The sequence below is a fragment of the Erinaceus europaeus genome, chromosome 9 (assembly GCF_950295315.1).
Source record: "Erinaceus europaeus chromosome 9, mEriEur2.1, whole genome shotgun sequence".
Classification (NCBI taxonomy): domain Eukaryota; kingdom Metazoa; phylum Chordata; class Mammalia; order Eulipotyphla; family Erinaceidae; genus Erinaceus; species Erinaceus europaeus.
In genome coordinates, this window is record NC_080170.1 from 94,694,911 (window position 1) to 94,707,054 (window position 12,144).

The 12,144-nt window shown below is 36.7% G+C and overlaps 1 protein-coding gene across 7 annotated transcripts in view; it reads left to right on the plus strand.

Moving 5' to 3' along the window:
* CD47 (CD47 molecule) overlaps positions 1 to 11,215 on the plus strand; it is an 83,971-nt gene extending 72,756 nt beyond the window's left edge. For 3 of the 7 annotated variants that reach the window (XR_009551663.1, XM_016187710.2, XM_016187708.2), the window contains one exon: positions 7,348 to 11,215. Coding sequence is in view for 4 of the 7 variants with exons in the window: in XM_016187708.2 (XP_016043194.1) it covers positions 7,348 to 7,356 (9 nt within the window). In the remaining 3 variants the exon portion in view is untranslated. Of the gene's footprint in view, positions 1 to 4,657; positions 4,683 to 5,279; positions 5,313 to 7,347 lie in introns of all 7 variants that reach the window. The other 4 variants (XR_009551662.1, XM_060198416.1, XR_009551664.1 and 1 more) reach the window with 2 other exon arrangements.
* Positions 11,216 to 12,144: the final 929 nt, after the last annotated feature.

Consider the following 12,144-nt stretch of genomic DNA (forward strand, 5'->3'; position numbering starts at 1 on the left):
TCATTTAGCTCCCTCATGTCTTTATTGATTTTCTGTCTGGATGATCTGTCACGTTGAGAGAGTGGGATTATTAAGTTTAAAAGCCCTAAAGATCCCATAGTCTGCAGGGAAGAAAATGAACAAAAGAGGCTTTTAAGCCACTGAGTTCCAACTCAAGGATTAAAATACTATTGAAACAACTATCAATTTTCACAACTGTGAACCCTTTATTACCTTACTTAGACACAAGTTAATCCAGGCAAGAGTGATCAGTAATTTGAAAAGTACTGAGAGAGAGGACCTCATAACATAATATATAGAATGGTTAAACCAACAAGAAGAAATATTAGAGAAATGAACCAGGACAAGAGTCCAGCTAAAAGCCCCCCAAAGGGTGAAGGAAAAATAATAAGATCAACATCCAAACACTAGCTAAGGAAATAATCACAGGAGTGAGTAAAGAGTTTGAAAGAATTGTCATCAGAAATGAAGAAAACACAAATGAGACCCTGGAAGAAAACACTGATTATCTCAAGGTTATTAAAAAGCTGAAAGCTGAAATAGCTGAGCTAAGAACACAGCTAGCTGAACAAGCTAAAACACTATCAGAACAGGAAAACAAAATAGAAAAACTCCAAAAAACAATAGAGGGGAGAGAGAATAGAATGAATGAGGCTGAAGACAGAATTTGCAAGATCTAGGACGAATTAAAGAAAACGAAAAAAGAAGTAAGAGATCTCAAAAAGAGATTAAGAGATACTGAAAAAAGAGAGACCGATGGGATGACTTCAAAAGAAATACTATACACATTATTGGCTTACCAGAGGAAGAAAGAGAGGAAGGGGAAGAAAGCATTACTCAGGACATAATAGCTGAGAAATTCTCTAGTCTAGAAAACATATGCTGGGCTAGCTTCGCGAGTGCGAGAGAGATGACCAGGAACTCATGGCTGAGTGGGAACGCAATCCAATGTTTATTGAGAAAAGAATCTGCATTTATACTTTCCAGGAAGGAAGTGGTAGGGTGGAAAAGGAAGAACCTAGGATAAGGGGGCGGAGTGGAAAAAGAGCATGAACCAATGGGGATTAAACCAGTGGAGATAAAACCAATGGGGATTAAACCAATGCCCTGCAGGCAGGGTGGGTCTCAGGCAAGACAGTGATTATGTAAATAGATCACAGCATCAAGCAATGCAAGGTAACCTGATGTGATGACCAACATGGACAGAAACAGAAGGGGTCGTTAGAAGTAGAATTAGCCAAAGGAGAAACGATGACCAACAAACATAAAAGACATAAAGGTTCAAGAAACCCAGAGGGTCTCAAACAGAATAAACACAGACCTAAAGACACCAAGAAAAATCATATTGAAAATGGAAAGGAATAAGGATAAAGAAAGGATCCTGAAGGCTGCAAGAGAAAAACAAAGTGTCACCTAGGAAGAAAAATCATAAGATTAGCAGCAGACTTCTCGACCCAAACACTACAAGCCCGAAGAGAATGGCAAGATAGCTTTCGAGTACTCAATGAGAAAGGCTTTCAACCAAGACTACTGTATCCTGCTAGACTGTCATTCAGACTAGATGGAGGCATAAAAACCTTCTCAGACAAGCAAAAGTTGAAAGAAACAACTATCACCTAGCCTGCCCTGAAAGAAGTTCTGAAAGGTCTCCTATAAACAGTCAGACCACCAAAAATAGGCCATATATCAGAATACCCTAGAAATCTACAAGAATGGCATTAAAATATCTTCAATATTTGTTATCAATAAATGTCAATAGCCTGAACTCACATATTAAAAGGCACAGAGTAGGAAGATGGATCAGAAAACACAACCCAACAATATGCTGTCTACAGCAAACCCAGCTAACTCAACAAAACCATAGGGTAAGAGGGGTACAATTCCACACAATTCCCACCACCCAATCTTCATAACCCACCCCCTCCCCTGATAGCTTTCCCATTCTCTATCCCTCTGGGAGCATGGACCCAGGGTCATTGAGGGTTGCAGAAGGTAGAAGGTCTGGCTTCTGTAATTGCTTACCTGCTGAACATGGGCGTTGACTGGTCGGTCCATACTCCCAGTCTGCCTCTCTCTTTCCCTAGTAAGGTGTGTCTCTGGGGAAGCTGAGCTCCAGGACACATTGGTGGGGTCTTCAGTCCAGGGAAGCCTGGCCAGCATCCTGGTGGCATCTGGAACCTGGTGATTGAAAAGAGAGGTAATATACGAAGCCAAACAAATTGTTGAGCAATCATGGACCCAAAGCTTGGAATAGTGGAGAGGAAGTGTTGGGGGGGTACTCACTGCAAACTCTAGTGTACTTCTGCTTTCAGGTATATATTTCGCAGTAGTTTATGGATATGTGTGAACATAAGCTCTCTCTCACAGAAACTGGTGTATATCTAGGTTATGGGACTTTGTTAGAAAGTGAACCACCTGAGATGAAATTAGAGTGTACTATAAAAGGAAAGGTCTCACCCGAGTAATGAAGCTGAAGGGTTGTCATTCTACTCGTGAAGTCTCTGGACACAGTCTGAGGTGAAGCATGTTGAGGTGGCAATCGTTGCGTTGGTTAGGTTGTGATCGGCGGGTGCAAAATTATTTGGTATGGATTGGGAGACGCATACAGGAAAGTGGGCCCTATCCAAGGGTTCCAGGACTGGGGGAAGTAGGGGCTCTATAGTGGAGATGTGAGGTTTCTGCTGTCTTAGGGTTCAAAAAGACAATCGATAGTTAATGTTATCATCACATTATTTGGTAATTGGGTTAACTTTGAAAAGTCCTTTTGTTATGGTTTGCTGTACAGTATCCAGTATCTTGTATATAGCTGTGCTATTAGATGCTTCTAATCTACTTGGTCTAGGCTTTTGAGAGAGCCCACATATCAAATACACAGCCTATATATTAAAAAGATTCAGTTTGTGTTTTGAAAAACTTTGAGACATACAATTGATTTTCCCCCTCTCATATTAATCAACTACTGATTTATATATCTACATTTTGCTAGGAGTGTACATAAACACCATTCCCACCACCATACTATTAACTTCTATTTCATTTCTGATTTTACTTGTCTTTTTTTTTAATTAGTCTGTCCACAGCTTAGTAAATTAAAATATATATTTGTTTTATTGAACTTTTGTATTATCTTCCTGGTTTATGTTTCATTTATCTCTATTCTGATTTTTGTTATTTCTTTCTAGTGGTTCTGATGCTAAAGTTGTCTGTAGAGATTTTGTTGCTTCTTAAGCAGATATTGTAGGGACAGTGTCAGTGATTCTTTCACCCATGAGCCAGGTGCTAGTTTTTTTTTTTTTGCATTAGGATCCATTTTATTTCTCAACATTTCAAGAAGGAAACGTTCATAAAGGAAAATCTCCCACAAGGACTGCAACCCAAACTACAACCCCAAATTCTGATTCAGTTATTTGCAAAATTCATAATTCTGTTTCTACTAGACAAATGTCCTAAAGGTTCCTTCAAATTCCAAAGTTAAATTCCCTTACTGCAGTTTAACACTGATGCTGGGTGTCCTTTGCTTCCCCATCACATGGACCTTGTGTCAGAAGCAGGGTTGTGTGCATAGTGACAACCAGAGTTGATAGATGTCACTTCCTGTGAGCCTGTTGACAGCTTCTTATATTTCCTGACACAAGATGTACAGGGTAGAATGATGGGCTCCAAACCAGGTGCTATTTAAACCAGTATATTGATAGTGAAACCATAACCATGGTTGTGGGTGGACTGCCATATCTTGGATACCTTTATAAAGCTGTCTGAGAAAAGTCCAAGAGAAGAATCCACCTTAGGAGATACACGGATCGGTATTGATGAGGGAAGGGACTAGTTGTGGGGAAAAAAATTACCTTTGTAAATATTAATCAATAACAGACCCAGGTTAGCACTTAGATAGTGTTCAGCTTTACCATGTGTGGGGCCCACAGTTGAGCCCAGCCCCCATCTCTTTAAAGGAACTATCTTTTCACTCTCTGCCTCTCTAGGTTAAAAAAAAAAGTGACAATTAAGAACTAAAGTCTGAAAAAGATTATATTATTTTCTTCTCCTTGTAAAGGATTAATGTCAACTCTGTCTGGAATGCTCAAGAGGAGAAGAGTTGATGACAGAAACTAGAGATTACATATGCCCTCTAAATCTAGGCTACCTCACCAGACATGCCTAGTAGTTGGGGGGAAGGGAGGCCAGAGATTTGTCTTGACACAGGTGCTTATTCTAAACAGTACTGATATCATAGCTATATTGGTCACAAGCAGCTAGCACTTTTAAAGGTCCTCTGTTAGAGATAATCCAATTGTTAAACCTGACACATTTTCTTTCCACAATTACTAAATTCATTTTGTCTGACCAAAAAAAAAAAAAAAGATTTTGCTTTGCTCTCTTCTCTTGTTTAACTGTATATTTGCTGCTAAATTCTAAGATGTTTTAATTGATATCGGTGGGTGAGTGATAAATTCTGTACACTAAAAATATTAAGGGAATAAATGTTGAACTGTTAACTGAGTAGCATGCATGCTTTACTCTTGACTTTTGTTATTTTATTTTTACACTACAGGATTCACTGCTTGCTACATATTTTAAATATTAGAGTACATAAATTTTAGTGTGAAAGAACATGAAATAAAATTCTATTCTGTAAATATATATTTAAATATTTTTCCAGAAAGCTGTAGAGGAACCCCTTAATGGTATGTGATTATTAAAACTTATACATTTTTCCTGTACCATTACCAGATCACATTTTGATCAGAGAGAAGGTTTCACCTATGCCTTGGGGTGAATCTAATTTATTTTCTTAACTTCATTGATTTTCTTCTTGTGTATTCATCAATAATTAGAAATATTGCTTTGTCATGTTCCCCCTTCTGAGGAAAAGATACTCACTGTTCTGTCTTGCTCAAGTAGCTTGTACTATTTAAGAAATATTTGGGCAGGAGAATCTTTGCCTTTAATATTGACCTAGCACAACACTTGTGACTGACAAGAATCTTGATTAATTTTAGTTTCTGGTTTATAAAGTTCAGACAGAAAAAATAGACAGAGATCAAAACATCTCAATGTGCTTATCCATACGTTTAGATCTATAGTCCTGACTGACTTTGTTTCCTCTGCGGAGGTATTGCCTATTCAAATAAATGCTTTTGCAATCAAATGACAGCCTTAAAATTAATGTGACTTATAGCTAGCTGTAGAATAGTTTGCATGCATAGTTAGTACATATTTAATTAGAAATAATTTCTGATTGTATAACCTTACTAACTGCTTGGCTTGCAACTAATTCTTAGCATTTAAAGAACCCAAAGGAATGATGAATGATGGTAAGTATATAATGTACCTGCCCTTATAGATTGGTTAATGCATGAACAGTAAAAATACATAAACTCACTTCTTGAGTACATGTTTTTTTTTTTAATAAAAGGCACTCTGCCAAATAACAAAGGTCTGTATGTCTTGATTTAAAAAAGCTTTACTTCCCTCTGTTAAAACTTGCAAAATCTAGCATATAAAAATTGTGTCACTGATCAGACATCCCAGCCATTCTGCTTATAACAAAGAGAAATTACTACTTTGAAAAAAATCGGCCAGATGCAGTGTCTGGTGACTATAACTTTAAAATGTCCTTTATAAGACACAGAGATGATTGGGTCCAAATCATTATTATGTTGATAGAGTTTCTTTTTTGCTTGTGTTGGTGATTTTGTTGTATTCAGCCTATGGGAACTTAATGCCTCTACTTTTCTAAGCAGGAACTTGGTTCTAACTTTTGAGATAAAATTTTCAAAGAGAAAGAAATAGTAGACCACTCCAACTTGAGCTTCGTGTGGAAAGCTAGGCTGATGATAAATTTTAATTTTTATTGAACATTCTAAAGACATACATTCAGCATTGTTATTTTTAAAAGATAAGTAAGTCTGACATTGAGTGCCATGAGTATACGTTTTGATTCATACAGTCAATTCATGTTAATGATGTTAACTTATAATGCTTTCGTTCTCTCAAAAGCTTATTATTCAAATGTTTTTGGCTCATCTAAAACGTCTTCATACTGGTGACATATTGTCATTCTATGTTCATGTAAATAGCTTGTTTTCTATTTCACTATTTTAAAGATTGTGAGCAACCTGCTTTCCTTTACAGCAAAGTACACCCTTAGCCCAAGGGATTGTATTCCCCTAAGTATAGTTAATTTCACATAATCTTAACACATACCAATTCTGTTCATGGACTAAGTATAAATCATGCTTAAGCCTGTGTTCAACAGCAGTCACCAAGTGATCCAACTATTGTGGGTTTGTGTCATATCTCTTATTACAAAAATGGGTCTTGTTAAATTAGCCACTATTCTTGGGCATGGGGGACAAGAATATAATTAGTAAGAAAAAATTACATGACATTAAAAAAATGAACTGGCACCTGGAATTGCGATGTATCCCATCCATATTTACATACTGATGTTCTAGTTTTGTTTTTTCTTTGTTGTTGCCTTTTCCTACTTAGGTATTTTTCTTCTGTAGTACTCTAAGGGAACTAAACTATTTCCCATTGTCAGAAAACCAATATATAAACCTGCCTGTCAGTGAGGTGCAAATTCAGACCACAGATTATTTCTTCTTGCACTTAGCACCTGATCACATGTTTATTTAACTTACAGTAACTGAAATATATATTGATATGTCTAAAGTGACAATGAGAGACAATTATCCAAGGTTCAGTGCCTTCTATTTTGAAAAATTAGTCTCCCTTTACTTTTCCTCAACTGACCTAGCAAATGAAAATGATCAGGCTTTGTTTATTTTTGCTTTCATTTGATATTGGCCATTTCCATATTGCAATTAAAAAAAAAAAACCTGGGGCACAGCGGGTTAAACACACACAGTGCAAAGCACAAGGACTGGCTTAAGGCTCCCGGTTTGAGCCCCCAGCTCCCCACCTGCAGGGGGGTCACTTCACAGTCAGTGAAGCAGGTCTATAGGTGTCTGTCTTTCTCTCCCCCTCTCTGTCTTCCAGTCCTCTCTCGATTTTTCTCTGTCCTATCCAACAGCAATGATGATAGCAATAACAACAATAAGCAACAAAAGGGGAAAAATAGCCTCCAGGAGCAGTGGATTCATGGTGCAGGCACTGAGCCCAAGCAATAACCCTGGAGGAAAAAAAAAAAAAACCTACAGATTTGCCTGGTTTATATGAACTCTGACCTTTATAATTCTGCAATTTCACTCTTCTTCTCTTCGTTTCTTCCCTTTTTGTAGATACTTTCTATATAAAACAACTTCAGTTTTTAAAAATACATTGACTTGTTAATGCATAGAAATAGTGACACAAATAGTGACTATTTTTTTTTCAATTTTCCAGAATAACTGAAGTGAAGTGATGAACTCTCATTTGGAAATTAGTAAGACATGAAAGGAATGCGCTTAATGTCTAAGCACTTGTTCCACTGTTCGAGAGAAGAAAACAAGAAAAGTAGTTGGGTTTCATCTACAGGAGAAAATAAGTCATTGACCCTTAAATCATTGTTACAGTTTTTATTCAAAGCATCTGTAATTTAGTTAATAAAAGACTTCTTATTTGTGATATGTGCCCAGTTGAGATCCAGTTTTTTGTTCTTATTTTTATTCAGTTAGTGTCAGAAGTAGAGTAGGCAACTTCCCAGAATGATGCCTTTCAGATCCTAGGGCCTCTCAACACTAAGTCACCAATTTAAATTGACTCTAGGTGAAAATTACCTGTCACTAAGCTGGTAATTACCTAGGGTTATCTGTGAAAAAGAATGGTTTCTATTGAACTTTAGCAAACTTAGATTCTCAGCCACTGTGGCAGTTGTGGTTTTAGTTGAATAATATGCCTGCCACTTCTGGGTCAAAGGAAGAGCAAATTAAGCACAAACTGAGATTTGATTGGAAAAAATATATATGTCACCTATGCGTAATGTGATACTGATGGAGAACATGGTCTTCATTCTTGGGGGTTGCCATTCAAGAGCCTTCTTTCTTCAACCTAATAGTGTAACAAAATTATTTCCAGACTTAGAGTACTTTTTTGATGGAAGGGTTTTTCTTTTATTTGCACAACCTTTTAAACCCTGTCTTGTCCTTTTCTGTTACTTGCTTCTGCTGTACAAAATGTAGCACCTTTTCTCCTCTATGAACATGGTCCAGTGACACAGTAACATCATTGTAGAAAGGAGCCAGAGTTGTTCTCAAAGAACTATGTTCACACTTCTCAGCAAAAATAGTGGTGGTTGTAACATATGTATTCCCTTCCTCTGATTTGAAGGCACAATCTACAGTGTTTCTTCACTTCTTTTCTGATCTGGGGCATGAAAAACCAAGATTGAGATTTGAACTATGAGCCTCCTGCATGGCAACATAATGTGTGTCACCGTCAGGCCAACAGGCCAGCCCTAGAAAGGGTGGGTTTATTACTGTTGTATCTATGTTGCATGATAAACACTCATTACCTCCCTCCTGTAGTCCTGCCTCGTATTACCCTTGCTCTAAGACTGAAAATTAAAACAAAGTCCCCACGTTTCCTACTCCCATTAGAAGAAAATTAACATTCTGACAGTTGTGATCGCCTGGAGTACTTTTAGATTATTAGCACTCGTTTTCCTCCTTGTGGATGTGTGTTTGTATGTGCACATGTATAAGATAAGCACATGCATCTTCTGTATGGACAAAAGTGGGGTACCTACAGGAGAGCAAATGCTAATATCATGCTTTTAGTAAAAAAAAACATTCAAAAACAATTGGATGGGATTATATTGGATGTGAATATTAGATTACTTAAAACTTTGAAAACTTCTAGGTAATTTGCCAAGATTTTTGACTGCTCACCAATACCCTCTAAAAATACTACTTATTTGCATTTGTGTAATAAAACATTCATAATTGCATTACTAATAATTATTTCTTAGTCCACTAAATGTTCTCATGTGCCTCTTTTATGCCAAATTAACCATCACATTTCTTGTTGGGACCAAGTGGTTTGCTCATGGCAAACCTAAATTTATGACCTGCTAATGCCTCTCAGAAAACTAAACTTAGAATGAAAATAGCTTTTCTTGAATACGAGGGAATTTTTTTTTTCTCCCAGAATTGTGTTGCTGCCCAGAATATTAGTGTATGCAGAGAGAGCTATATTCCTTTATATAAACCCTATAACTCCTGTTGCTCTTTACCTTATGAAAATGTCTCTATTTTACTAATATACTTTGTTAGTTTAAAGATCAGTTCTAATGAAAGGAGGGAAAATGCAGATGGACTTCAAAATGTCCAGGATTCCTATTCTCTAAAAGTCAAGTATGAAATATTTATAGTAAACTTTTTTATAAAGTGAAATTGTACCTTTGAATATATAGTAAACATTTGAACTTGAGGTTCAATCTTGAAACCTCTTCATCCTTTGTTCTCTTAATGCTGCCTGTCACTTGAGGCATCATTGCCCTAGACAGTGTTTAAGGTAGCAGGAAAAATGCCAGATGAGACCAACTCTTGCTCTTCCATCTAGTTGTCAGCTTCTCTGGGAAAGGGACTACAGGAGCAGGAGCCCTCTTGCTTGGGCATCATTGGACCAGTTCATAATCTTTAAATCCAACTTGCAATGACTCCAATTTTCTGTCACACCAAATTAAAATTTCTAATAAGGTTTTGAGCCTCAGATTTCTTTTTCAGCATCAAGATCTATCTGCTTTTTCCTGACCATTCTCAACATTTCCCTTCAATTCCTCCATTTAATTTTCTCTATTATACTTTTTCAGAGTGGAACCTTTGTGTTACCTTTGCAATAGCCTTTCTAGTCTTTTTTTTTTTCCTTTTGGTCCAAATCCAATTCTTCAAAACATTCTCCTTTGCAGTCTAGCCCATCTTCCTTGCTTCCTCTTCCTGTCATTCTCAGTTACCTGTTCTAATACTGCATCTCTGCGTAATTTTATTGTTTTTTTTTCTTGCTTCTTTCACTCAGTTTTAAAATTCTTTAGCAAATGCTTCGCACACGCACATGCACACACACACACTTCTTTAATATTTTGCATACATTAACCTCTCAGTGCATAAGAATGATGATAGAGAGCTGACTGTATGTAGATCTCCCACTATTTGTAATAGAGTGAGCTAGAGCGTTTTCCTTTCTGACAGATTTCACATGCTCTAAAACCTTAAAAGGTAATGATTTTTCACCTGGAAAAAAAAATCAGGTCCCATTTTGTTTTAATTTCTAAGAATGTCAGAAATAATATTAAGAGATTATCCCATAATTGAGAGTATTATTCTTTTTAGGATACTGTCATCATTTATATAAGTGACCAAGTTATAGTTTGGGTAATAAAGTGATACGTGTACTACTCCATTTCATTAATAAGAATAAAGGTCTATATTACCTTGTAGAGTTAACTTGTCCTAAAATGGGTATTCAAAAGTGGAGATCTTGTGGTGTATATGTGGAAATGCATACCTGGTTCTGTACCTGTCCTTGTAAACTGGAGAAATGATTGTTGGGCAACCTTTATCTTTTGACTGTGTTTTATTTGATGAAGAGTTTGTTTGTAAACATTACTTTCACATGTGTCCATATTTTCAGAATCACTGTCATCAACCACTGGGGTCCTTTGTTATATCATTTTAAGTGGCTAATAAGGGTAATCCTGGTAACTTTTAAGAGAAGAACAATGAGTTTTCTTGCCTTTGGGTTTTGACAACTCTTAACATTTTAAGACCAGCTTTCCCATAAAGTTAGCTGTTTGGGGACAGAAATAAAGAGTATTCTAAGAAACTTCTTTGTAAGCAACATCAGTGGAATCTTGAAAGTATTGCTATCATGGTTGGTGAAAGGGGAAAACTTTATTTTTCTTAGATGGAATATTATTTACAAGAAGCCATTGTTGAGAATTTAATCCTACGTCATATAAATATCAATTGACCATTCTAAATAAAGAAAACCCCAGTGTTGCTATGTGCAAGATCCTCTCCTAGAGGCTTTTCCCATAGCAGTTAAAGGTGTGCTGTTTGTCAGTAGCCATTTTTTGCAGTGATTTAAAGACCAAAGTTGTTTTACAGCTGTGTTACTGTTAAAGTTTTTTTTTTATGTATTAAATCAATTTATCACTGTTTGAAGCTTTGAATATCTGCAATCTTTGCCAAGGTACTTTTTTATTTAAAAAAACATAACTTTGTAAATATTACCCTGTAATATTATATATACTTAATAAAACATTTTAAGCTATCTTGTCATGGGTATTTCTGTCATTGTAACAACAGCTCACAAGCACCTTTCTGAGAAACTTGATTTATTAATTGATTTTCATATTGTCCACATTTTAGCTAACAATACAAAGGATGACTTAAAACATTTATAAATTATCTCCTAGTGTATAATATCCAATGAGTAGATGCCTAACTAGAGAAAAGTTTTAGACAAATTCAATGTTTCTCATGCTATGTAGGGAAAACATCGCATGAGAAAGCAAGCTTGCATTCTCATCCTAGTCACTTAGGGTCCTGGGCAAGTCACATACCTGTGTCTCCATGCTCCTCATCTGTAGAGTGAGAAGTGCCTTTTCCACAACTTAAATTGAAACAGTTCTCCAGTTAAATTGGTTATCAACTAAGCTAGTTTTTGTTACAATGGGAAGGCATCCCTAAATCTAACAGAACTGGCTAATAAACTGAAACTGGAAATTCAGATGTGTGACTGGATACTGGCCCTCCATAGAGTGTCTGTCATAAGGATCCAGTGTTTCACTAGCTTTCAGCTTCATTCTCCCCTGTCACCTTTTGTTGCAAGTTATGGAGGATGGCAAAAGGCCTAACTACAAGTGCCAAGCCCACCTACTCTCTATTTTAGGAGAGGAGCAAACAGCTCATGCATCCCTTTCTCCATAATCCTACCCACCCCAGACATCATCTCAGCTTCTAGGTCACATGCAATGCTGATATCAAGTATCATTAAGGCTGATTGGACTGCCCGAGTTCTGTTTGTATCCAGAAATAGAGGTTGTGCACTCCATTGGAGTATGAGTGGGGGAAGGGGAAGTTTGCCTTAAACAAAATCAGGGATGTAAACAGAGGATGAAATGTCATTTGATTTTTGGATTAGGATTCCTATTTCCACTGACTGGGTACCCTAATGCTAGAATTAGAATTTCTTGTCAGT